A 25401-nucleotide genomic window follows, 5' to 3' on the forward strand; every position below is an offset into this window, starting at 1 on the left:
TCGTTCCGTTGGCAGGCCTGTGTTTGAGGGTTCTTTGCTTGTGCAAGCAGTATAATTGCCTATACGGCTGTCGACAGCGGGTCACAATTACCTACAGATCCTTGTATTTTTCAAATTTAGTAGTCGATACTGTCGGGTTTCCTCGTATGCTTCTTCCCCATATAACATTCTGTTCGAACTTAGCTACCCATTCGGTAGTAATGGTGATTGGTTAGGCTCCTTTTCCATGCTCTCCAGACCCAGTGCGCGACTAGAACTGCTGACTGATGCAAATTGAGATACCGCCATGGCGTAGCGAAGCTCCATCTATATGGTGTGAGGCTGACCAAAATCGTCACTGAGTTTATATGGCAGCAATCGACTGTATGAGCGGGGGGTGTACTTGATAAGGATTCCGTGTGCCAATCGGTGCACCGACACAGATCCCTCTGCGAGGCTGAAAGCCAGGTTGTTTAATGTTGAAGAGCAGGATAGGAGGGGAGAAACAGAGAAAGCTCTAGCTTGGGTAATAGTTATCATATATCCGGTTCCGGAATCCGTTTTAGGGGTATATCGAGGCACTCTAAAAACCAGTCCCTGCTGCTCTAATTATCTTGTTAATGGTTTTGATCCCTCTACACTTGAGGATAGTTCCACACAAATGCCGGCGATTCTGGAACAGCAGCGCATTCATGCACCCAGAGCAACCTGCGCTTTGCCGCGGAATGAAAAACCATAGCTTGGGCAATCGAGGACCTATCCCATAATTTCTCTTTGAGCATTCTCAGGTCTAACCCAGAATATATACAACAAGACCTCATAGACCTATTATCTGCCATTTTTCGAGGGCATATTTGAGAGGAGCATACCAAGAAGATCGTACACAGTTTCCCAAAATCAATATGGTCGATATTCAGCAGGTAGGAAAAGAAGCCTCTTCCCCTCATAGGTTATCCAGTCTCCATCTAAGTAGAGCGGCTCATATCTTGAGACGAATCGTTCAGTTGGCTGGAGCTTGGTCGGTGGCTTTCCACCAACATCAACCTCATCCTCATCCTCAGGTTGCCCTTGCGCTGTAAGCAAGACTTCGGGAACGCGGGAGTTGTCGAGTAGTGTGCTCAATTCCCCAGTCTTTACATCCCAGATCCGGATTGTATGGTCGAACGAAGCCGAGACAACCTTTTTACTATCCCACGAGAATGTGACAGCGGTGACCCAGTTGCTATGGCCCTCTAGTGTCAGCATGACCTTTGCAGTCATCATGTCCAGGACCCGAACCATCTTGTCTGCCGACGCAGTCGCTATCAGTGTGCCGTCGCGTGAAATGGTAACATCGTGTACCCAGTCCAGGTGGCAGTCAATGCGCCTGGACGTGCCGCCACCATCCAAGTCCCAGAGCCGGATGGTATTGTCTTCCGATCCCGAGGCGAGAACCGTACCCTGCGGAGCGAACGCCAAAGAGCTTATACGGTCACGGTGGCCACGGAGGATCTGAAGTGTGCACCCTTTCTCCACGTCCCAGACTCTTATACTTTGGTCGACCCCGGCGGAAGCAAGGATTCGCCCATCAGGCGAAAAGCGTGCGGTTCTGACTTGGTCATCGTGGCCCCTTAGGATATGGACGATGGATCCGGTACTAGTATCCCACAGACGGATGGTCCGATCGTACGATGTGGAGGCGAGGAGCTTGCCGTCCGGCGAAAACGCCACAGACGTGGCGGAATGTTCATGCCCGTGAAGCACGTACAGGCAACGACCAGTATACACGTCCCATATACGCACAGACCTGTCTCCAGATCCAGAGGCAACTGTATCGCCCAGTGGGGAGAATGCTACGGCGTCAATCCAATCTTGGTGGCCTTCGAGGGTAAACAGGGGATGACCAGATTTCACGTCCCATAGACGAACTCTTCGGTCTCCAGAGGCAGAGACAATCATTGAACCATCTGGTGAGATGGAGATGTCATTCACACCTTGCAGCAACGCGGTCCAGTCGGGAGCTACTTTGGGAGGCTCTTCAATCCAATCCGGGATGGATTTGATGAAATGCCGACGAACAAGGCTATCCTGCGGCGCGAAAACAAGAGCCGAGCTGTAAACTTGGAGAGGAGCTTCCTCGATGATCACCCGGTTATACAACAAGAATCGCTTGGCGTCGTTGATAAAAGCGTGCAGGGAAGGATCTCTTTCTGCCTAAAAGGTAATGTCAAGGCTAGTCTAAACGTTGGATTCTTGCCTTCTCACCTCGATTTTGTCTTCTAATACTTGAAGCATCCGAACCCCGTCTGCCACTCTTTGCATCAGGCTCAGGGCTTCCAGCCAATGCAGAAGATGATGCTGGAGAAACTGGTAAAGCATTGTACTCTGGGAACTGCTGATCTTAGCCTTCGATATGTGCGACGTGAAATACAGGCATGAATATCGAAGAGGGTGCGGAATACATGCGTTGACTCCGCTCCGTGGGATTGTGCTGGTTAGTACTCCTTGTTCAGCAAGATCGCACATGTCTCTGCATAACGACTTTGTCATTAGTTCGACGCAGCGCAAAAACAAGGTATCGTGGGCATGGCATTCGTCGACCCTCAGCTGGGGAGTAGTACACCTCGACGGATTAGCAATGAAGTCCCGAAAAGAGAGATGAAAGACTTCAACTGGAGAATCTTGATCTTCAGGCACATGCAAAAGGGAGTGAAGGTGTTTCAGGGTCAAGCCAATCTGCCGCAGCGAGATACATAACAAGGAGGCCAAGTCGGATGGTGATAGAGGCTCGAACGAGGTAACAATAGACCCCACAACCTGTTGGAATAAAAGGGCCACGTCGGCTCTATCCTCACTCGTGCAGTCGTCAAGCACTTGGCTTAGAATCAAAAGGTACATATCATCGAGGGCCTTTGTTGATGAATGACCCTTTGTCCCGGTGTCCAGCATCTCAAGGAGCCTCTTTTCTGGATACGCTGAGTTCTGAAGGTATCTGCAAGCCGTAGAGGCGTAAACGAAGAGACGACCAGCTTTCTCAATCAGGCCCTGAATAAGTTTCTCGCCAGGCCAGTCTTCGAGTAAGTGGAGCTCTGCAACGCTTTTCAGCGATGCCCTCATATAACTGGATATGTCGCGTTCCGTGCTCCCATCTAGGGAGTAGTCGATTGAGAGGTCACGATGGGACACTCCAGGGAGGGTCTTGAAACTAGTTTCGATGTAAGACTCGTTCCTACTTGTGACGAAAATGCGCAGGTCGACCATCTGGAGCTCCTTGGCCCTGGATAGCAGCTGGACTATCTCACTCACGTATCCAGCTCCCTGGCACTCATCGAGCGCATCGATTACAAAGACGAACTTTACCGGCAAGAGGAGACTGTCACTTAATGCGGTTAGGGGAGCCATAATCAACCGATCCCACTGGTTGGATAGCGACAATTCCCCGACTCTGTTGTGCGCGTCGACTGCGGAAGCAAGGTACGGAGCAAAGACTGGCAACCGCTCAGCCAGCTGCAGTGCAATAGTCGTAATAAACGCTGTCGCTTCGGCTCTGAGGCCACGGCCTCTAGAGAAGAAGAAGCTCGCTCCAAGGCAGTGGTGCTCATCATCGAGGAGATCGGCAACTGTTCGTGCTATGGTCGACTTCCCAGTTCCAGCCATGCCACTAAGCCAGAATATACAGTCGTCGTTGCTCCCGTACACCCAGGTCTCAAGCTCTTCGATGATCTCCTTCCGAGTTCCATTGTAGCATCTGGTAGGCGGCGGCTCATCCTTCCTGACAGCGTCAAAAGCAGCATATTCGGCATATTGAAGAGCGGCTAAAAGCTGTCTACGTTGCAGGTCCTATTATCGTTAAGTTGCTATTCCAGTGGAGATTACTGTCAGGGACGAGCCTTTACGTACCTCCACTCTTTTGTCAACCTTGGTTATCTCTTTCAGAATCTTGTCGGCTTTGATCTGCAACTTGGACATTTCAGCATCCACGTTTACGAGGGTTTTGCTATCCATCGTTCGCAGTGAATTGTCGATGTTACTTTCAGTTTTCCTGAGATCATCCAGCATCTCATTCCACTTGCCGGTGGCAAATATGTCTCTTACTAAACGAAAGGCCCGATTACGGGAGCAGTGAGAAGCCAGTAGTATCTGATATCTCAAGATTCCGCAGTAAAGATCAATCAGTCTCGCTCTGATCTGTTGACGCATTTCGCCCATAGGTGTAGAGGGCGAGAACTTGCTATTTACTTATTAGTCCGCAAGCACCGATTGTACATAAACGCGAGCGTCGTGGTAGAGATACGCACCGTAAACTATCAACCTGTCTGCCGTACCCGCAATTGACTTCAATCACCCGAGACCGAATCAGAATATCCGATATATATCGCAGTCCATCGGCAGCGTCCTCCCATTGAGTCCCTGGATTCGACAATAGCTGCATGTACCCCGTCAGCCAATGCACCACGTATAGAAAATTTGATAGTGGTGAGGCTATAGCTTACAGGCAGAATCACAAGAACCCCAGCCCAAGCCAGCGCGGCGTGGGGCTCAGCTGATACCGCAACTCCTATTGAGTCTTTGAAAGACAATACTTTTCGAGCAATTTTGGCTATCTGATCTCGGACAATAAAGTCCTTTCCTCTTATTGTGATCTTCCAGCGAGCCTCTGCAAGAAAGTCCAGTTTGCGCAAAGTCAGTTCCTGCAATCTTCGCTCTTGATAGTAACCGTCCGGATCCTCGTCTGACACTTGTCGACTGTCAGCTGTAAGCAAGTCATTGGCGTAAGCATTCATGAGTTCTGGCTCCTCCCTCCGAAGCCGAGCGCATGCAATATCCCAGAGGCTTAGCGCGCTGTCATCGCTGTCCTCGTCACACTCTCCTTCTGACAATCTATGCTCATCGACCAAGATCGGCTCTTTCTCCAGGCCGATAGTCTGCGCTGAGCTCACCGTGCTTAGTTTAGGCTTCGAGGGGGCCCCAGTGCGATGTGCGTTTGAATATCCAGAATGCCCTGAGGTACCCTGTGTCTGATTCTTAGGCCGGGGCGGCTGCTTGGGTACTGTGGCTGATTCATCCTGCTAGCCGTGATTAGTAGATTACTCAGAGCATAGGGACTCTTCTCATCACTAACCTTGGTAGAGGCTAGAGATTTGAAGAAACCCGCGATTACAGAACGTTTCGACCGCCGTTCCATCTCGGGATGATCTCAACAGATGCTGTAGTGAGAGTTCAACCAAAGCGGCTGAGGTCGGTAAACGCGGGGCATTGGGGGAATGCACGTGGCTAATAATATTATAGACCCCTGTCAAGGTGGCGGTAGCTCCTGCTGGTCGTTGGTTGAAGTGCTGGCGCCCGCAGCACAGACAGGAAACGGATCATGATGTACTTTGTACACTCTCTATACATTCTGTGTAGAGAGCAGGATCTCCAGAATCCACTACGTTATTGCATTTTTGAACCTTATCTTGAGACTAGTTTGCGCTACGGCGTAGTCTACCAACCTCCATCGGCACTAAGCCTGCGCAGCAAATTTTGCCGCTACAAAAGGGGGTCATCCCCGGACCATAAGGTAGTTTCCACAGTGATTAGCACCATGCTGGCAATTGGCTCCGTACTCATTGGACTACTTCTGCTTTTCGAGACGGCCACCGCGGTTGTCGCCGACGCGGGTTTCCTGCGATTACAACAACATCAACGATCCCATAGGTATTGACTTGGGCTATCAGTTCATGTGCGCAGTTCCCGAGCTCTCATAATCTAAAAGTGTGAGCTCATCATACTACCGTTGCAGCGGCGCCTCCTACGCCAACTCGACAACCACCTTCACTCCCCTGGCCCTGATCAGAAATACCGAATATGACGCCCTGATCTCCCAACTTGCCGCGGAGCATTATGAGCAGGCCAGCCCCAAAGCCGTCTTTTATGGGTGTGTATTTGCCGTAATAAAATCCCTAATCGCCCAAGTGGGCTCCAAACTTGATTTCTCATCTTCCATACATCGAACACCCCTCCGTGCAATTAGCAATTAGCACGCCACGCCAAGTATATGCCACCGTCACCTCGCTCAACATCTCATTGGCACAGCCTTGGACTGTCATCAGACATTCCACCTTCCCTCATCCTCGCCGAAGTCAAAGAAACACTCACCCGTATCTTTCAAGACCTGAAATCCTCCGCTCTCGCGGACACCGGCACAAAGCTCACCTTCACCGTCATCGCCATCCCAGACTTCTTCAACAAGACTCTCGCCAACATCGTCGTCGAAGCCTCTCGCGACGCAGGAATCGAGACACCCGCCCAGATCCTTCCACGGACAACCCTCGCCCACTTCGAAAACCCGGCTATCCGGGAAGGTTCCTCTGAGGTTGTGATCCACCAGGGAATCCACCACTGCGGGATCCAAATATCCTTTGACGCGGGCAGTCGCACAGCAAGCTCCCCTGCATCGTACCGAAACAGATATCGCAGAACGAAAAACAAGAGTCACATCGGCGATGGAAACCCCCGGGAGCTCCAGACTGAGAAATACGTACCGCTGAACCCCTATCGAAGCGAGAGGCAATACCGGCGTCTGATGCAGTTCTTCCTGCGCTCAAACGCTAACGCTATTGTTGGCACGCAGCTCCAGGTTGGCGCCGATCCGGATATCCTTCTCGTAGCCCTTGCAAGGGCGAGGATGGTGCTCAAGAGACAGGATCCTGCGGTTTTGCTTCTGGGGACCGAGTCGCGCTCGGCGGACTACCATATGACACTTGGAGAGGTCGAAGGTGGTTCCGATGATGGTGTTGAATTGTACTTGGAATCGGTACCGCTGGATCTGGATGATAGCTGGTGGCTTTATGGAAGCAATCCCGGTAGTGTGAAGCTTAGCAAGGAGCTCGTTTTGAAGATGGACAAGGCTTATGTTGATGCCCTGGCAAGTAATATTGGTGTATTTGTTCAGGTCATGCAAGGTGTGTTGCTTTTTTCGTGTCTTTTAGCTTTTGTGACACTATGGAGCTGACAAAGGTATAGAGGAATATCCCTTCGAACCGCCAGCAATCGAGCACGCAATTATCCTTACTGACTGGGTCGATGGGGATCTTGTTCGTCTCGCGGTTCAGAAGGCTCTAGGGGATGATATTTCGATCGTCGGTGGGACACTGAGCGAGGTCACTTTGGTTGCGGATGCAGCGGCGAGGCTGGCACTAATAAGACAGCAGAATCTGCTCAAAATACGCCAATATTCCGCTTGGCATGATGAATTATAACGGTACTGCATCTTTCTGGGATGGTCAGGGCTCCTATATTTGAGAGCCGTCTATAAGTATAACTTTTATGGAAGAATGATTCATTCAAAAGGAGTATATTTGTGAGATATCGTTTGCTTGACCAGAGGTACTCGATCTCTAACCTTAGTCGTTTGATTTAAACCAGCGAAGTCTTAGGGCACCAGAAATATATATACGGCACCCCCTTTACCAAATTCACTTCACCAACAGCACCAGCTACCCACTGAGCAAAGAACTGTTTACTTACACATCTATAACGAGCGGGCCTTTTCTGATATAAACAAAATACAGTCGGCAGTCGGGATTACCATCGGCTATCTTCCGACTGGCGCATCTTTTGAGGGGTACCCCAGCCGGCTAAATACTTCTACCGATACTGAGCCTTTTCTCCAACATCACGACCCCAGATCCCAGTGACTTACACATTCGCATTTATTATCATTCGACTGTGCACAGATGGGAGTGAATACTCTGGACTCGCCGATGCTTTCGGTCCAGGATGTGACCTCACACAACACACCAGACGATTGCTGGGTTGTCATCAAGAACGAGGTATGGGATCTAACAGGGTTTGTTAATGAGCATCCGGGAGGGCCGTCTGGTAAGTTCTACGACTTCAATTGATTCTTTATTGATACTAATCCAGGACAGTAATCCTCAAATACGCCGGCAAAGACGCAACAGAACCCTTCCTCGAAATCCACCCCATCTCAATCATAAGAGAAAATATCTCAACTGAGCACTTCAAAGGCCGCTTAGACACCGCGACAATCACCCCAGAGTGGACAAATCCGCCGGTGAAATCTCAGCTTGCGGAGGGCTCCAAACCCCTGCTCCATTCCCTCATCAACAGGTGCGCACTCCCGACTACCTACCAACCGGATAAGTATCCGAAGCTAACCCCCACAAGCTACGACTTTGAACGCGCCGCAGCAATCAGCGCCCCAAAGAAGGCGTATACGTTCTACTCAACAGCCGACACGGACTGCTGGACCCGCGATGCAAATGAGTCTATGCTCAAACGTATCTGGTTCCGACCACGGGTCATGAAAGATGTCACAAACGTCAACACGTCAACCACCATGCTCGGCATCCCCATCTCGCTCCCAATCTTCATCTGCCCAACAGGCGTCGCAAGACTAATCCACCCAGACGCCGAGAAGGGCCTTGCGCGCGCCGCAAAATCAACCGGGATTCTCGAGATCGTACGCCACCTCTGCTATTCTCTCTCTCTCTCTCTAGCATCCATCCACCCACTCACAGTGACACAGATAAGCACAAACTCCGGCCACCCCCTCCCCGAAATCATCTCCAGCGCGCCCAACCACCCCTTCGCCTTCCAACTCTACCTCAACCGCGACAAATCTAAATCCCGAGAACTGCTCCTCAAAGCCGAATCCCTCGGCTGCACGGCAATCTTCCTAACCGTCGACGCCGCGGGGCGCGGAAAACGCGAATCCGATGAACGGCTCAAGACAGACGATATCCTCATCCACCCGGTCACCGGGCAGCCGATCAAAACCGAAGGCGGGCTTACCAGAGTCATGGGCTCGTTCATCGACCAGGGCATGACGTGGAAGGATATCGCGTGGATTCGCAGTGTTACGAAATTACCGCTTGTGCTCAAGGGGATTACGACGGCTGAGGATGCGAGGATTGCGATGCGGTATGGGGTTGAGGGGATATTGTTGAGTAATCATGGAGGCAGGAATTTGGATTATTCGCCGCCGGCTATTCTGCTCCTGCTGGAGATGCATAGGAATTGTCCGGAGGTGTTTGAGAAGATGGAGGTTTATGTTGATGGGGGCTTCCGGCGCGGGAGCGATATTGTTAAGGCGCTTTGTTTGGGCGCGAAGGCGGTTGGGATTGGGAGGAGTTTTCTGTATGCGTTGCATTATGGGACGGAGGGGGTGGAGCATTTGATTCAGAGTGAGTACGACCGACTTCGTCTTGGCCGGATGGAACTAATGGGTGCAATAGTACTCAAATCTGAGATGGAGAGTGTGATGAAGCTTATTGGCATCACGGATCTCTCGCAGGTTTACCCTGGTTTGGTGAATACGGCTGATGTGGATCATCTTGTTCCGGATGGCGCGGACCATCCGTATATAAAGTGGAGGGCAAGGGCGCGGGCAAATCTTTGAAGTAGTCTATATACATAGCGAGGTAGAGATATACAGAGTTACGTGAAGATATGGCGTTGTTTCATACGAGTATATCTGATGTTTGCTCGTGACCTTAGCATTCAGATCGTCGCGTTATATCATCGGGGCAACGCGAGCCTGACCTCATAGTACGGTGGGCGCAATGATTGAATCACCATCCCGTTTCTTAAGGGCTGTTTACCGTTTATGGACGACGGGTTGGTAGGCGGGTTTGTTTATGAGGGCGTGGCGTCAGGCTTGCGTTGCTCTAGGGTAAGACTAAAGGATCAGGGTATCTAGGGGTGGTGACAGAGATGAAAAAAGAAAAACGGGACCGGGCAGAGAAAAGCACATGGAAGACCAGAAATGTGAGTGAAGACGGGCCTGCTAATCCGTGGCGGGGTGAAAGGACCAACAAGAACAAGTATACGAAGGCCTTGAGTATGCTTGCAGCTGATTTGATTCCTGAAGTCCCGTACCTATAGCGGGTAGTCCTGCTGCAGCTGAACGCCACATGCTTGGAGCTTCTATCTATCTATTGTCTAGACTAAGCCAATCCCAACTCTTTGTAGAAGGCATCCTCCTTTGGCGGCCGACCCAGATAGTCGGTCAGCGTCTTCATCTCATCCTGGCTGCCACCTTTCTCGAGAACCTGGTACCGGTACTTGCGTCCAGCGGCGGGGTTCATTGGGTCCAATTTGAAGGCTGTGTAGAAGATATCTGTCGAGTAGACTTGCGAACTGTGTGACGTTAGAGGGGCCAAAGTCATAGAAACAGCCTCTGTAACTCACCTGAGGTAGCCGTAGTAACCGGCGTCGTAGCCTCCCATCAAATGACCAAAGGTAGCCTGTCCGTGTCCCCATTCATCACCGAGACCTAGAACCTCAGGCCCGGGAATCTGCGTGATTTCCTTGCGAAGTCTGTTGTATGTGGACGAAATGGGCAGTTCCTTGATTTCATCGTGGCTGCTTGGCTCGTGTACCAGCATGTCGAAAATACCGAAATGCAGCTGACGCAGGTTGAAAAGCGCAGCGTTCACGTGCTTCGTGCGGATGATGTTGGCAATCACGTCGTCCGGAATCCTCTCCGATGGTTCAGTCTGTCCTTTGTTCTGCTCCTTCCATGCCGTAAGGTAGTCAGAGGACAGCGTCGAGTAGTGTTTGCTGAGCGACTTGAGCTGTTCTGGAGCCCAACACCAGTTCTCCAGCATCTGGCTGGGAGCCTCAACAAAGTCTCGAGCAGTTCTGGTTCCGTGGAAGCGTGAGTATGTCGTCTTGGAAACCAGATTGTGGATACCGTGACCCAGCTCATGGAACAAGGTTACGACCTCGTCGTGTTTGAGCAGGCTAGGTTTATTCGGGGTCGGCTTGGTAAAGTTACACACCAAGGCAGTGGCTGGGTAGCGGCGCTTGCCTTCGGTATCAATATATCCCTGTAACAAGAATGATTAGTTTTAGGCGCTGAATCAGGAGCTGGGAGTCCATACGGGTTGGAGGTTGAAATTGGCGGCGTGGCCATACTTTCCAGGACGAGGGAACAGATCCAGGTACAGGTAGCCAACAAAGCCACCGCCCTCACCCTCATCATCCCACACACTGAACAACTGGACATCCTCGTGCCAGACGATGTCATCTCCCTTGCTCGTGGTGGCGATTCGGTCACGATCCTCGCCAGACACCTCCACGAAAACGAGGCCAAATAGTTCCTCAAAGATGCGCAGCATGCCGCTGATTGTATTCTGAAGAGGGAAGTACTCGGCAATCATTTGCTGGTCTAGCGAGTAATCCTTCTCCAGCATCAGTCGATCGTAGAATCGGTGATCCCAGAGGTAGTATCCGCCGTCGAAGGCCTCGCCTCGGGATTCGAGATCGCTCTTTTTGAGCTCCAAGAGCTGAGCGAGCTCTTTCAGACCGCCATCCGACAAACGGGCACGCAACGCGGTCAGGAAATCGTCCACTGTTTTGGGCGTCTTGGCCATCTTGTCCTCGATCCGGAAAGCCGCGTGGTTGGGGTATCCCAATATACGAGCAGCCTCGTCACGCAAGATAACCGCCTCGCGGAAAAGAGGAATGTTTTGGTTACACTTGTTCTCGTTCTGGATAGAGACCTGCTTGCGAGTCTCAGGGTTCTTTGCGTATTTGACGGTGGGGAAGAGATCGGGGTACTTGAATGTTAGCCAGAGTTTGCCCTCATGCTCGCCCTCGCCCTTCTTCAGACCCGCGACGACATCCTGGGGCACGCCATCCAGCTCTTCCGGTGTAAACCAAATGCCTCCCGCCTCCTCATTGAGGTTCTTCTGGAATTCAATGCCAAGCAAGCTGAGACGCTTCTTAATCTCTTTGAAGCGGTCACGCTGAGGGCCTGCCGGAAGATTGAGCCCGTTGCGGACAAAGTCCTGATGTTCCTTCTCCAGCAGCCGGCGGGATTCCGGGTCCAGGCTCTCGTTCTTTTTCAGCACCGCGTCGATCAGCTTGAATATGTCCTCGCGCATCGACGCCTCGATCAAGAAATCGTCCATCAGCTCTTCCGCCTTGGAAGAAGCGTCTCTCAGCTCCTGCTGGGTCGAGACCGCTTGGTAGAAGCCGAGGATGTTGGACTCCAAAGCCATGACGTTATCATTGTGGGCGAGCGGTTTCAGCACGGAAGCAAAAGTGGCACTTTCCGGAGCAACATCTGCAACGACGCCGTCTTGGACCTTGCGAGAGCTTTCAATCAGACGTTTGGCGTCGTTCAGGATCGATTCGGCTGTGGCAGTAAACAACGGAGGAGCCTGCGGCGGCTGGCGGAGGTGGTCGGGAGCCATTTGTGCGGAGATGAGGGATCTTCGAGAAATCGTTGGAAGAGGAGAGCGTGCAAGTCTCGGGCCCCGGAGATGGCTCAGGACTGATGCGAGTCTAGCAATGGGGGCGTGGGGTGAGAGGGTTCGAAAGGGAGCCACGGTGAAGGGGAGGGTCGCACCGAGGATAAGAAGGGGAAGGGAGAAGAAAGGGGGTGGACAGGCCGTCAGAGTTCACGCAGATGTACTGATTGGTGGTTGAATTTGGCGGAAGGAAAAGAAAGAGGACGACAGAGTGTAAGTTAGCTGGAGGTAGAAGAACGATGGTGAGTAGTGAGGAGCGAGCTTCAAGCTCCGGATCGATCGTCACGTCACTGATCCGGACCGCTTGACCGCCTGCCCCCGCGATGGGATGGGTGGATGCCAACTTGCCGAGGCAAACAAACATCCCATTACTTCCCTCCAAACCACTGCAATCTGTTTTCGCGCATCGCCGAGCTGCTGATATCAGGTCAAATGAACATTAAATTGCGATTGAGGTGGCTGGCTCTCTGCCAAATTCAAGGGCTGTACGACACACAGCATAGGCGTGTTCTGTTCGGATAAAATCTCCACCGAGCCGATATGCATAAGACTGCCTAATATAGACGAAGCAACGTGCGCTTCACAGGCGAGATGTTAGCTGAGCACAGAATGTTGATCGACTCGCGATGGCTTCTCGGTCAAGTAGCGACTACTCCATTGCATGGATCTGCGCTCTTGCCGTGGAGATGACCGCGGCAAGAGCGATGCTGCACGAAGAACATGGGAAGCCACCTGACCAGGCCTCCAGCGATGACAACACCTATTGTCTTGGGCGCATTGGCTCATACAATATTGTAATCACCTGTCTGCCGTCTGGAGTATATGGTGTTTCGTCTGCTGCTGTTGTTGGGACTCGAATACGCCAGACCTTCCGGAACCTGAAGTACGCTCTGATGGTCGGAATCGGTGGCGGGGCGCCACATGAGGGAGTCGATATCAGGCTGGGCGACGTCGTCGTGAGCAAGCCCGGTCGCGGGTCAGGCGGAATTATTCAGTTTGACATGGGCAAGGAACATGGCAACGGCTTGTTTGAGCGGGTGGGCTCACTGAACCAGCCGCCGGAGGAACTGCTCAAGGCCCTCGCATACCTGGAGGCCGAGCATCTCATCAGCGGCAGCCGGATCCCTGAACTGCTCGACTTAGCCTACGACCGATACCCTCAGCTCGCTTCGACCTTTTCCTACCCTGGTCAAGACAATGATGTGTTATTCGACTTTGAGTACAACCATTGCGGACCTCTGCCCACCTGTAAAAGCTGCGATCGATCGAAGCTTGTCCAACGCCCGCCGCGCCACAAGACCTCACCTAGGGTCTTTCAGGGCTTGATAGCCAGCGGAAACCAGGTCATGAAGCATGGGGCTACTAGGGAGCGACTTAGAGAAGAGCTAGGTGTGATATGCTTCGAGATGGAGGCGGCTGGTCTCATGAACATCCTGCCATGCCTGGTCATTAGGGGTATCTGCGATTACGCCGACTCCCATAAAAATAAACAGTGGCAACCCTATGCGGCCATGACCGCCGCCGCATTTGCAAGTGAGGTACTTCAGACTCTCCCTTCCCAATCCAACCAAGCATTCATCAAATCGGTTGAGATCGCCTTCGGGAAGGAAGGTAAGCATTGATTTGTTACTGGTGTGAAGGTGCTAATCATCCGCAGAGTGTTGGAGTGTGGTGCAAGAATCGTTGACGTGGTTGGAACCCCGCCGGATCATGGAAATGCTGAAAGTAGTTCCCCACCGAGCACATTCAGCTAGGGCGGTCGTCGACCCCGATGATCCGGAACTATATTGGGTATCAAAGAATGCAGACTACGATGAATGGAGGAGTCCCGACACGAAACATTCTGTTCTGTGCCTATCTGCTACCGACGCCGCGGATCTGGATGGCGCGGTCTCGTGTATACAGCGCATATATGCGACGGATACAACAGGCACAGTCATGTTCAAGCTCTCGTGGGCGGATCTGTTCAACACCCAGTCCTTTTCACGAACATTTGTACATGTCACACTGTTGGCTTTACTTGAGAGCCTCCCCGAAGGAGATAGGATTCCTGCTATATCTCGCTTCCTTCGATCAGTCCTAGAACATCTTTCCCTAAGTGACAAGCATCAACTCTCCAAGCTATGGCACCCCTCAGAAAATAAAGAATCTTATGTCCAGCTGGTACAAGCGCTGCTGCGATTGGACGCCGCGCAAAGGTGTGCTGTGCTCATGGCTCCTCTATTGCATCAACACAAAAGTTGCTTGATTATCATTCGCAGTCAGGATACGTGGGATAGCACCTTGTTTGAGTTTGTTGCCGGTATTAACGATGAGCTACGCACCTGCAGAGAAGGATCGACCCATTTAAAGATAATCGTTAGCGGGGCCACCAATACAGCGCTGCAGGATAGCTGGGATGTACGACATCTCCTACATATCCAGAAGGACCTCGAACGAGCGGGTGAGTACATGCTCCGGTATTCTGTATTTTGAAGCTGACCGAGCAGACTGCCTGTCTGCGCTATTCTCGGACAACATCCGGTATCAAAAGATAATTGATAGCCACGCCGAATCGTTACAATGGCTCTGGAAACACAAGGAGTATCTCGAATGGTCAATCGCACCAACTTCGAGGTTACTCTATCTTGAAGGAAAGCCTGGTAGCGGGAAGAGCACCCTCACAAAGTACCTGAGAGAGCATCTAGTCTCAAAAATCGTCTGCGACCAGCCTCCCATAATAGCAGACTTCTTCTATAGTCGCCGCGATGGAGATCGTGAAAAACATCACCAGACCATGTTCCGGAGACTTCTCTGGAACATACTGCACCAAGACTCGACTCTATTCTATCACTTCCAAAACCAATATCGCCTTTTCCAGGATGGCTCGACCGCATCGATGAATCAATGGAATCTCGTGTCGCTGCAGACAATTCTCCGATCAATTACTCAACACCCCGTGCGAAAGCAAATATATCTCATTCTCGATGCAATGGACGAGTCGGACGTCTCCGACAGACGTGAGGTTCTGAGTTTCTTGCTGAGCCTGTGCGATCGACCTGGACAATGTGTTTTCAAGATCTTTTTGGCCAGCCGCCCCATGACTGAGCTCCACCACAATCTCAAAAGCTTCGCGAATCTGAATCTCATCCGGATGCAAGACGAGACCCTAGAAGATATTCGGCAATTTGCCCGCTCATTCCTGGGGCCGGAATTGAACTTTACTGGAAGACTGCTGGAGGATGCAACTGAATACATTGTCAACACCGCACAAGGGGTCTTCCTTTGGGTCCAACTAATCAGGCAGGAGCTTCAAGTGTGTGTCGAGAGGGGGTACAGAAAAAGAGAAATTTTCAAGATGCTGCTCGAATTGCCCACGGAGCTAGAGGCATTCTATTTGCATATGTTAAAAAGCCTTGCCAAGGGTTCGAGCGAAGATATCGAGAACGGACGCTGCATGTTCCAGTTTGTCTTCTATGCGGCGCGATCACTGACGATAACGGAGATACAACACCTCCTTGCAATGGATGCAGTGCTCCGGGATGGACTTGAGGTTACAGACGAGGTCTTCACGGACGAGCTGATTCATGGCATGGAAACGCGTATCATTCATTGCAGTGGAAATTTCCTGGAAATTAAAGGTTTGAGTCGTATCTTGCCTTTACCTTCAGGGGCTCTCTAATTCGCACAGGAAGTAATCTAGTTCAACCTATCCACCAAACCGTCCGAGAGTTTCTATTGCCTCGGGATGCGCCAGCTCAGGGTCATTCTACCCCCCGCTCCATCTTTAGACTAGACGACGAGAGTAAGGTTCATGCCACGATCGCAAGGGCCTGTGTCCGCTATCTGCAGTTGATGGCAAGCACCGAGTCATTTGGCCCCATTAAAGATTGGAATACAGCAGCGTTTGAACGTTATGCGGCGTACTTGAACACTCGGCTCTTACTTCCCTATGTGCTCAAGTTCCTTCTGCATCACACCCAGAAATCATCCGAAGGTTGGGATGTTCAAGCTCTACTGCAGGAAGTCATGCCGTTGTTACATGATACGGCCATCTGCTATCTGCTTGCAAATTGGCTGCGGACAAAGCTGCAACAGGTTGTCCCTGCGGTGTCGTGGTCCGGACTCCGCATCCGATTTGAATTGCAACTACTTCACGCAGCAGCACGCAAGAACATGGTGGAGGTGGTGGATATTATTCTCTCTCTAGGTGCCGATGTTGACAAGCCACTAGACGGCCAAACCGTGCTGCAGGTCGCAGCGGCGCATGGATCGGAAGAACTGGTAATACGCCTGTTGAGTAGGGACGCGGACTCTCAGGTAGGGTTCGAAGGCGATCGGAATCTCCTGCACCTGGCTGCTCTACGTGGTCACGCTGGCGTCGTCCGATGGGTATGGCGGCAGCCTGGCGTTCGCACAACCGACGGGCAAGGACTGACACCTCTTCATCACGCTGCATGCAGTGGCAACCTTGAGATTGTGCACTTCTTGTTGGAGCATGGCGCTTCTGTGGACGCTATAGATAGAGTTAACCGTTGGCGACCCCTCCACTGGGCAGCATTCCATGGGCAGCTGTCTGTGATTGAGTATTTGCTGGACCGATACTCGGAATACGAGACTCAGAGTGCGCCATCGATAGAGGACAAGGATACGAAGATGAGGACGGCGTTATACATATCCGCCGCGAACGGTCAAGCTGATGCTGTCAAGCTTCTTCTGAAGCGTGGAGCTAACCCGCATATACGCGACAATAACGGATATACTCCATTGATCAAAGCTGCGGCGGACGGGAATGAGCGCGTTGTACACGAAATATTGGACTGGGACCTTGAGCTCTGTCTGGAAACTGACAATGAAGGGCGCACTCCTCTCCTTCATGCTGCGGCTCGAGGGCACACTTCAGTAGTGCAGACTCTCGCTTTCATTCAAACAGATGCAGACCTGCGCAGCGCGCAGAATCGTACAGCACTTCATTTAGCGACCACCCAGAATCATACATCAACCATTCGACTACTCATAAATCTAGGCGCTTCCCCGGATGCGCAAGACTTTCATGGTACTACAGCAATGCATATAGCCGCCTTTAATGGATTTCTAGAAAGCGTCCGCACACTTATCGAATATGACGCCTCAACGCGTGTGGTGGACAGGTACGGGCGAGACGCGCTATACCTAGCAGCCGGGCGAGGCCACACTGCCGTATCAGAATTATTACTCCAGCAACTGGATACACGCGCGAACGCAACAGACATTCGAGGCTGGACGCCGCTATTCTGGGCTGCAGGCAATGGACACGGCGGGGCTGTTTCGTTGCTTGCTCGGTACGGCGCTGACGTCGATATCAGAGACCGAAACGGGATCACCCCCCTTCATTGGGCCGCGAGGAAAGAGCAGCTGGAGGTTGTGGAGATCCTTCTACTGCTCAAGGCTCACGGCAGTACCAACATTACAGGAGGAAAGGGGGAAATTAACCAGTCCAAATCTGACCTAGCAAAGCTGGCAAAACTGCTTGTTGCTATGATGCGACAGAAATCGTCGCTTGAGCTTTGGCGCGGGTATGAAGAGACTATGCCCGAGGTTTGAAGCGGCAATATGTCTTGGTAAAGCGCAGAGAGCAAAATTTTATGACTCTGTCACCTTGTCAATGACGGGGTGTTGAGATACGGCTTTCCAAGTATCGCCAGGCGCTCCCTGCTCTTCACGAGGATATACCAGCGAATGCCTCCGGAACCGGATTCCGAGGTTGGCGACTTTCTTCTTCTATGTAGATATTGCCTGGCCTGCTCGCCCTCTGCATATCAAGTTCCGTACCTGTCGATCCCGTGGATTGGGCTCCTGCCGATTACTATTGACCCAATAGCCGTCTGGACACTGTCCTGCGCAGTTGCTGATTATCAAGAGCACCATTGAATCCTTTTCGTGGCAGCAGCCCAACTCGTCACAGATGGCAGAATCATCTTCATGAACGACTTCAACTCTTGCGCAGTGACAATCACCACTATTTCACCCGGTCCGTATATATACGTAGCGACTGCGAGGTAGGGCTGAGAACACCACAAGCGGCATAAACTACGGGTTCTACCCCAGGAACCGCACCGAGATCGCAATCTCAGCGTCCATTAGCACCAGGGTCCAGACTTCTAGCTGCTTTATTTAGCTGTTGTACCACGAAGCTGAAACGGTTTGTTTGGACCAGAGTTTTAGGGGTCACGATGAAACCACGCGCTGTCTCGAATGCCCCGAGATCCAGTCTAGACCCAAAAATTCGGCATTTCCACATAGACACATAAAACTGTCTTTCTCCCCACCAGGATTTCTCCCTCAACGTAACCATGTACTTTTGCATGATGCTCAACCTGATATACATTTTCTTCACCACCTTTCTCTTTCTCGCTCACTCCCTTGGCGCCAACATTGACCAAAACCCACGCTGTCCGGGCCCCTTTATCCTCGCCAAACCCGACGATACCTGCTTGAGTCTCGCCACACGGGGCGGAATATCCGTTCAAGAACTGCAGAAGCTAAATCGATTAGACTGCTTCCATTTCAATGCGCTTGACCGATTCTGCTACAAGGTGGAAGAGAAGCCGGAACGGTGGGTCACCATCACCTCGACGGAGAGGGCGCCGGCGCCAACGGAAACAGCAACCATGACGGCGATCAATACAAGGACTGTTGCAGTGCTGTCTAGTACGGATACTCTGGGCGTACCGATGGAAACGTTGGTTAATCAAGCACTGTCAATCCGCTCGTTCTGTCTTTCTGGGCTTACGGTCTTACCATGGTGCTTGGCGACTACTTTTATGTTGTAAAGGGTGAATATCAAAGAATACTAAGGAAAGAGGTATGTGAACAGTCTTGGCTTTTATCGCCGACCACGGTTCTAACACGAGAGGATATAGGCCGTCTTGGGTCTAAAATCTCAAGCCACTCGCCACATGCGTGTGGATGTATAGTTTGACTGGGACGGCTCCGGCACCAGCGGGATATCCATCACTCTCTAGTCGTTTCGGAGGGATCCAAGCCTGACACGACTGACTGTATATATATCCATCGCGTGGTCGGCAGTTAGCTCTCTTGAATGTCAAGAGTAACTCCCACGTGTTCGAGATTGGCCGATGACTTTTACGCATCTACAACTCGACCACCTTACAGAGTCACCAACTGTTCAACCCCTACCAGATATCTCCGGATCAACCGGCACAAGAATGCTCAGGTATTTAAGCTTGAACCCCCTTTTCCCTTCGTTCTCAGCCTCGGGCACGGCTTGCCCCGACATCGACCCACCACATATTGCGCCGTAAACCTCAACAAGTTAGCTCGAGCGAGAAAGGCTCCATCAAAAAGCATTCACCGCACAAGATTGGACGCCCAGCAAGGTGGTCCAGATCAAAACACATCCCTTATTCGCGGGCGTTCAGCCCAGGCACAATTAGCAGCCCACGGGGCTCGAAGGCTAAAGCACCCAGGAGGCGTCGGTTGGGCAATCCGGCACCATAAATAGAGCTGATCCCCGCCGTGATTTCTTCAGCAGTTCACCAACTCATTCACTCCTTCGCAAGGACGTTCTTCAGTCACTCGTTTACAACCGAACCAAAATGTTCTTCTCCAAGCCCACCCTCCTTACTCTCTCCGTCCTCCCCACCGTCCTCCTCGCCGGAAATGTCCGCCGCTCCGGTGACGACCCCAACTGCAGAGCCGCCAGCGCAGCCCGCACAGACGATTCTTGCGAGCGCTTTGCGCGCTCCTACAAAATCACTGTCCAGGAGCTTCTTGAACTGAACCCAGAGCTAGACTGCGATCACTGGGATGATCAGGGGTACTACTGCTTTGAAGCTTACCCGAATACTACTATAAGCGGCACTTCGAACTCGACTACCTCTGCAAGCTCGACCCCCACTGCGAGCTCGGCCACCACTGCAAACGAAACCGAAACCGGAACCGAGACTACGACTGCGGAGACCGAGACGCCTACTGGTGCTGCTGCTCTACGCGGTGTCCCGGGATTGATTGGCGTTTCGATGACTGTGGTTGTCGGCTACTTGGCTGGTAGCGTGCTGCTCTAGGTGTCTCTGTTTTTGATGTGCTAGCTTGTATGCGAGTATTTACGTTAATACGATTGCGGGGACAACACCCAGATGCTTGCCTACGGTGTCATTTATTCTGCTACATGCTCAATTCTGCCGGGGATCATACATGCTGTACCCCTGCTACAACTTAAGCCATCTAACACCTTATCGCCATAATACCTCTCAGTTCCTTTTTCTTACAGCTCTTCGAGATCTCAGAATCCGGAGACTCCTGTGCCTCCGACCAGTGACCGCCATATCTTTGTCGAAGTCATTCCTGCAGACTGGCACTTGGAGAGGATGTAAAATTTACGTACAAGTTCCTGTCGGCTAGACTAGACGGTACCCGGTTTAGCATTAATGACCGCTGTCTATGAAGTAGTTCAATAATAGGGCAAGGGAGTATGGGATATCAACAGAGAGAGAACGAAACAATTCATCATCATAGCAGTCGTCGAGAAGACCCAACAGAGCCAACAAGCAAGAACAGCCAACACATAGGAAACGAGCACTATCGTCAACACCCATCACAGATCAAAACCCTATCATCCTTCCTGTCTTGCTCCGTCCCCTCCTCGAGCCCCCCAACGGCCTTAAGGTTTCCCTCCTCAGCATCCCCTCTGCCACTTCCCTTCCCATAATCCAACTTCTCCCACTTCATCACCACCGCACAAACCAAACAAACCGCCCCAGCCACAACAACAAGATAAAACTCCCTCGCAATCACCCGACTCACAGCCAAAACCCCACGCTCCAGAACCTCCTCATCCCGACTCTGCCACACCACACTCGACACCCCGGCAAGCGCCTGCCTCAGCTCCTCCTCGCTATACCCGCGATCCCCAATCGCCTCATTAATAAACGCGAACCCAACATTCTGGAAAACCGCCCCGGCAATCGACAAACTAATCGCAATAGACCCCATCTGCGCCATATTGAACAAGATCGTACTATCGACTTTATCCTGCGCGTCTTTATTAATCACGTTGCTGATCCCGACGCCGTGCTGGAAGGAGCAGCCTAGTCCGATTCCGATGAGCGCGATGAGGCCCATGATTGTGCTTTCCGAGACGGTTGGGTCGGAGAGGGTGTTTGCCATTGCTGCGGAGCCGGAGAGGATGGCTGCGCCGGCGATGAGGTAGATGATTGCGTAGCGGCCGATTACTGGGAGTGCTCCGCCGACGATGATGACGACGACGATGAAGACGATGATGAAGGGGAGGAGGCGGACGGTTTGCTGGAGGGCGTCGTGGCCGCGCGCGAAGGAGAGGTAGAGAGGGGTGTAGTAGAGGGTTATTGCGTATGCGGCGCCTGCGCAGCCGCCGGCGATCCAGAGGGGGAGGAGGTCAGTGCGGACGAGGAGGTGGAGGGGCACGGCGCGTTCTTCTTTGGTTGTGAAGATGCAGAGGGCTTGCTGGAGGGCCCAGGAGAGGGTTGCGAGGGCTGTGATGATCCAGATGGCGATTGTGGAGGCGGAGGACCAGGGCCAGATTGCACCGGAGAATTCGCAGGCGATGGCGAAGAGGACGGGGGTGATGAGGTTGAGGGCGAGGCCTAGGGGGTCGATCTTGCGGAGGCGTTGGAGGAGGGGGAGGTCCGGGCCGAGATACTTGGATGGGACGCAGAGGAAGGTGATGATTGTTGCGAGGCCGACGAAGGGGAGGTTGATGTAGAAGGCCCAGCGCCAGGTTGTGCTGTCGTTTGCGGAGAAGGCTGAGCCGATGGGACCGCCGATTACGAGGCCTGTTGCCCAGGTTGCGCTGACGAGGGCGAAGAGGCGCGGGCTCTCAACGGGGGTTGCAAAGACAGTAACGAGGGTTAGGCAGCTGCATACTCAATTAACATGGGGTAATGCAGGAGAATGAGGGATAGGTACCATTGGTAAACTGTGGCGCCGCCAACACCCATGATGATGCGGCCGACGATAACCATGGTCATATTGTTTGCTGCACCGGCTACGACAGCACCGACCATGAAGATGATGTTATGGACGATGACCACCCATTTGATGTCAAAGCAATTGATCACCTTGCGCGAGATACCGAGGACAGCAAAGTTGGCGAGACTGTACGATAGACCAATCCAGGGAACCAGTTTGATGTCGCCGAACTCTTCGTAGAGACGGGCTTGGATGTTGGCGACATTACTCACGTCGTAACCTGGTTAGAGGTTAGCGGTGTCTAGGAGGAGGTGGTCGTAACATACCATTGACCATGGCCATCGTGAGGACAATCGTCAGTGTACCCAGCCATTTCCAGGCGGGCATGTTCTCGCGAGGGTGAGGCGCCGCAGCAACCGCTGTCTTCTCACTGGCCTCTGAAGGCGTTCTGGGAGCAGTATCGTCCATTGTAGCGGTAGCAGTAGGAACGAGCTGAGGAACGAGCTGCTGCAGAAGTTTGCAGAGGGGAAAACTGAGGGAACCGGCGCAGGTCGATGATTGCCCTTATACCCCTCCCAAAAGCAAACTGCACCGGTCGTGAATGCAATCCAACCCACCATCCACAGGTATTTCGAAGGCACAGTGCAGTATTTCCATCAGCGGCAGTGGTAAGGCGCGCTGAATCGAGCGGGATTGGGTTTAGGGCCGCTGGGCAGTGCCTGCGATCGGCGTGCTTACATGCGCACCTTATATGTCAATCTGGTTAGACCTCCGACCCAAGGATCGCGGCGCCGCCATTTTGGCTAATGGCAAAGAGGCTGAAAGGCTTGACTTCCTTTTCTCGGTCCTTACTCCGGTGCTTGCAGCTGGGGCCAGAGACACGCCGGCGGTCCTGAGTGGTGGGCTTCGGAGGTGTTCGGCGGCCACCTGGACGTTTCGGAGAAGTCTCAAAATGGAAAGGATGATGACGAGACGTGCATGAGCTGAATTCGCCTTATGACCAAGGACGAGCCAAGGGTAGGTTGTCACTCTCTATACCTGAACTTTCCTTATAAGCACCAACTAAACCATTGTGTATAAGGCAGCCCTGGCGCTACCCAGCACGTTAAGCGCAACCTCAATCCAGCGACTCGACCGTTCGATCTATCCTATATTTAGCAGCGTTCTCAATCCCTGCCGGTTGATTTCAAACCCGACCTGGAGAGTTCTCGACGACCTGAAGTTACCCCGGCATATAGCTCGAACGAGCCCAACTGATCTCACCCGCTAAGCCCACCGAACCCTCTTCTTTCTCCCCAGGCTGCAGGATACGCATGACGCCTGATGCTCCTACTGCACGTCTGTATCTCGCATCCCAACATCCACCGCCATCGCGACGCCCTTAACACTGCCTCAGGATCACCGGCTGAGACGTGTGTTTCGTCGCCATCCAACGCGCAGCAGTTGTTTCAGACGATCGTTAATACTATATTTGCGCTGCGCTCGAGATACCCGACGTCATTGGAACGACACATCCTTCAGAGTGGAATGACTTGTTTGCCTCGCTGTCTTCGTGGCCTCCGAAGCGGCGCGCGCGAGGGTTCTCCGGACCTCACCTTATTCGTTCGCGTTGAGCTCTTTCCCGACATTGAAGCCGATGATGAGGGGTATGTTGCTGCGAACAGGTGTTTGCTTGTGCTTGCGGCGGTGAAACTTGGGTCAGTTTGCAATGCGACTGGTCGCTGGAGCCCAGACTCGGCTGTTCCCCATTCCATTCGGTAGTCGGATGCCGTTGGATTTGAGGTTCCTTGCACCCCAATCTGAATTTATCGGGCAGCTGTGCGTCTGTGAGTGTCGTGCAACGAGGTCCCTCGCTCTTGCTAACCTCGCTGCAAGACGTGGTGTCACGAGGGCGAATATTCTCGTGTATCTGCCATCACACATTGAAGGGCTTGGGGGTATATTGGTAATAGAATTCCGACCGGGACGGGAAGCCCCATGTTGAACCTGTCGTTGATGTCGTATGCGAAGGGGAGTGAGGATATCCATTTGTCCTTACTCGGATCGGCATTCCGAGGAACAGCCAGCGTTGTTCTTAGCAGATTCTCTCGTCGGTGCACTCGCGTCAGAAGGACCCTTGCCGACGATCCGTCTTTATGGTAAATGAAGACGCTGTACGAGTCTGTTTCTTCTTGGTCCTGGGTTCGAACTACATGAAGGGTGTCTTTTGTCGATAGACATCGTTTGTGGGACTCTGAGCTGGTACAAGGGCCTCGAAGCGATGTCTCCGACGTACTCAGCCGCTGTGAATTTCAAGATGGATGACTTGTATTCGGTGACGATCTGTTTGTCATTCGCCGACCGCGGACAAGATACGACTACCGGGGCGTTAACGGGGAGGGGGGATATTGTGCCTCCGGCGACGAGGACATCCCAGACGGAGCCTGGGCTTTAAATGCAGATGTCTGCGAGGAATGCGACGAGATGATCAGACTCCGTGTGGTATAGTAGGAACCCAACAAGTCTGGTTCTAGAGTTGATGCAGAGTGACAATCTCGCCGGTTTTGTGAACTCACTGGAGGACGTAAACACTGGAATCCTTATCGCTGCCATGGTTTGATGATGAAGTTAGCGACGTCTGTGCATGGAGGATCGACATTTGAAAGAAGCTGTCGAGGTTCTGTCTTGCTGTACCTCTGGTCTTGAAGCGCCCCCCACACCCATATCCTACTCCGCCACTGCACTCAACTTCGCATAGCGACGACCCAGATGAACCTTGAAGGATGCCACTACACCTGCAGAGTCCTTATCAGCGCCACGGAATGGACGTTGCCAAGAAACAGCGAGACTCTGAGCGTTCACGGCTGGGAAATACGAACTTGCTCCGTCTTGACGGCGACAGCACCTGGTCTGAGCAAGCCGAAAGTGGCCTCTGAACATATTGCGATACTCTACTAAGAATGTAACATGGGGCCGGCTCCTACCTCGACGAGTTATGATCGTCAATTATACCGGACCCCCAAGGCCCTTGACGTGGTCGGGCAACGTGGAACAGCGAATGATACAAGCACAACCCTCAGCCTTGTCACCTATTCCAGGTCCCCGAGGGCTTGACATCATAGCCAAGGCACTTGCGGCTTGCATGAGCAGAATTTCCAAGCCTTGGATCAGGCCAAAGGCTTTTGGACCCCACGGAAGGGGAGGAAAAAGAAGTGATTCTGGTTGATCGACGGGTTGGCCAACGTTTGAAGTATAGAAGAATTGGAGTCGG

The 25401-nt window shown here is 52.3% G+C and overlaps 9 protein-coding genes across 9 annotated transcripts; 6 read left to right on the forward strand and 3 right to left on the reverse strand.

Moving 5' to 3' along the window:
• Nucleotides 1–876: 876 nt before the first annotated feature.
• Nucleotides 877–5143, reverse strand: BJY04DRAFT_220322 (uncharacterized protein; the record flags this gene model as incomplete). The annotated part of the gene is made up of 6 exons (XM_073716830.1): nucleotides 877–2172; nucleotides 2224–3798; nucleotides 3859–4189; nucleotides 4257–4384; nucleotides 4452–5027; nucleotides 5081–5143. The coding sequence occupies 6 exons, from the start codon at nucleotides 5141–5143 to the stop codon at nucleotides 877–879; spliced, it is 3969 nt and encodes a 1322-aa protein (XP_073569016.1).
• Nucleotides 5144–5542: 399 nt separating this feature from the next.
• Nucleotides 5543–7199, forward strand: BJY04DRAFT_220323 (uncharacterized protein; the record flags this gene model as incomplete). Its single annotated transcript, XM_073716831.1, has 4 exons — nucleotides 5543–5655; nucleotides 5714–5875; nucleotides 6034–6902; nucleotides 6964–7199. 4 exons carry the CDS (start codon nucleotides 5543–5545, stop codon nucleotides 7197–7199), a joined length of 1380 nt encoding a protein of 459 aa, XP_073569017.1.
• Nucleotides 7200–7443: 244 nt separating this feature from the next.
• On the forward strand, nucleotides 7444–9621 carry BJY04DRAFT_96368 (FMN-dependent alpha-hydroxy acid dehydrogenase). The gene is made up of 5 exons (XM_073721386.1): nucleotides 7444–7821; nucleotides 7872–8073; nucleotides 8131–8425; nucleotides 8492–9149; nucleotides 9201–9621. Exons 1-5 carry the CDS (start codon nucleotides 7677–7679, stop codon nucleotides 9362–9364), a joined length of 1464 nt encoding a protein of 487 aa, XP_073569018.1. The 5' UTR covers nucleotides 7444–7676; the 3' UTR covers nucleotides 9365–9621.
• A 181-nt stretch (nucleotides 9622–9802) lies between these two features.
• On the reverse strand, nucleotides 9803–12601 carry BJY04DRAFT_194038 (M3 family metallopeptidase). Its single transcript, XM_073711999.1, has 3 exons — nucleotides 10851–12601; nucleotides 10156–10796; nucleotides 9803–10104 (listed from the first exon to the last, which is right to left on the reverse strand). Exons 1-3 carry the CDS (start codon nucleotides 12165–12167, stop codon nucleotides 9912–9914), a joined length of 2151 nt encoding a protein of 716 aa, XP_073569019.1. The 5' UTR covers nucleotides 12168–12601; the 3' UTR covers nucleotides 9803–9911.
• Nucleotides 12602–12817: 216 nt separating this feature from the next.
• Nucleotides 12818–14408, forward strand: BJY04DRAFT_194039 (purine and uridine phosphorylase). The gene has a single exon (XM_073712000.1). The coding sequence runs from the start codon at nucleotides 12851–12853 to the stop codon at nucleotides 13844–13846; it is 996 nt and encodes a 331-aa protein (XP_073569020.1). The 5' UTR covers nucleotides 12818–12850; the 3' UTR covers nucleotides 13847–14408.
• Nucleotides 14409–17114: 2706 nt separating this feature from the next.
• On the forward strand, nucleotides 17115–18534 carry BJY04DRAFT_194042 (ankyrin repeat domain-containing protein). The gene has a single exon (XM_073712001.1). It carries the CDS (start codon nucleotides 17271–17273, stop codon nucleotides 17784–17786), a length of 516 nt encoding a protein of 171 aa, XP_073569021.1. The 5' UTR covers nucleotides 17115–17270; the 3' UTR covers nucleotides 17787–18534.
• A 301-nt stretch (nucleotides 18535–18835) lies between these two features.
• On the forward strand, nucleotides 18836–19038 carry BJY04DRAFT_194043 (uncharacterized protein). The gene has a single exon (XM_073712002.1). The coding sequence runs from the start codon at nucleotides 18854–18856 to the stop codon at nucleotides 19013–19015; it is 162 nt and encodes a 53-aa protein (XP_073569022.1). The 5' UTR covers nucleotides 18836–18853; the 3' UTR covers nucleotides 19016–19038.
• Nucleotides 19039–19801: 763 nt separating this feature from the next.
• On the forward strand, nucleotides 19802–20269 carry BJY04DRAFT_220327 (LysM peptidoglycan-binding domain-containing protein; the record flags this gene model as incomplete). Its single annotated transcript, XM_073716832.1, has 1 exon — nucleotides 19802–20269. The coding sequence occupies one exon, from the start codon at nucleotides 19802–19804 to the stop codon at nucleotides 20267–20269; it is 468 nt and encodes a 155-aa protein (XP_073569023.1).
• A 520-nt stretch (nucleotides 20270–20789) lies between these two features.
• BJY04DRAFT_220328 (major facilitator superfamily domain-containing protein) lies at nucleotides 20790–22619 on the reverse strand (the record flags this gene model as incomplete). Its single annotated transcript, XM_073716833.1, has 3 exons — nucleotides 20790–22098; nucleotides 22149–22431; nucleotides 22478–22619. 3 exons carry the CDS (start codon nucleotides 22617–22619, stop codon nucleotides 20790–20792), a joined length of 1734 nt encoding a protein of 577 aa, XP_073569024.1.
• Nucleotides 22620–25401: the final 2782 nt, after the last annotated feature.

This window comes from Aspergillus karnatakaensis, assembly GCF_047715665.1.
Source record: "Aspergillus karnatakaensis strain CBS 102800 unplaced genomic scaffold BJY04scaffold_39, whole genome shotgun sequence".
NCBI lineage: Eukaryota > Fungi > Ascomycota > Eurotiomycetes > Eurotiales > Aspergillaceae > Aspergillus > Aspergillus karnatakaensis.

What these genes read in the sequence shown, in the direction of transcription:
- BJY04DRAFT_194042 (XM_073712001.1), top strand. Translation starts at nt 17,271, where the DNA reads ATGCATATAGCCGCCTTTAATGGATTTCTAGAAAGCGTCCGCACACTT.
- BJY04DRAFT_194039 (XM_073712000.1), top strand. Translation starts at nt 12,851, where the DNA reads ATGGCTTCTCGGTCAAGTAGCGACTACTCCATTGCATGGATCTGCGCT.
- BJY04DRAFT_194038 (XM_073711999.1), bottom strand. Translation starts at nt 12,167, where the DNA reads ATGGCTCCCGACCACCTCCGCCAGCCGCCGCAGGCTCCTCCGTTGTTT. An exon ending in CCAATTTCAACCTCCAACCC is followed by an intron (nt 10,797 to 10,850) that starts GTATGGACTCCC and finishes TTCTTGTTACAG; the next exon opens with GGATATATTGATACCGAAGG. An exon ending in GGTTACTACGGCTACCTCAG is followed by an intron (nt 10,105 to 10,155) that starts GTGAGTTACAGA and finishes AACGTCACACAG; the next exon opens with TTCGCAAGTCTACTCGACAG.
- BJY04DRAFT_194043 (XM_073712002.1), top strand. Translation starts at nt 18,854, where the DNA reads ATGACGGCGATCAATACAAGGACTGTTGCAGTGCTGTCTAGTACGGAT.
- BJY04DRAFT_96368 (XM_073721386.1), top strand. Translation starts at nt 7,677, where the DNA reads ATGGGAGTGAATACTCTGGACTCGCCGATGCTTTCGGTCCAGGATGTG. An exon ending in CTCCATTCCCTCATCAACAG is followed by an intron (nt 8,074 to 8,130) that starts GTGCGCACTCCC and finishes AACCCCCACAAG; the next exon opens with CTACGACTTTGAACGCGCCG. An exon ending in GGTGGAGCATTTGATTCAGA is followed by an intron (nt 9,150 to 9,200) that starts GTGAGTACGACC and finishes TGGGTGCAATAG; the next exon opens with TACTCAAATCTGAGATGGAG.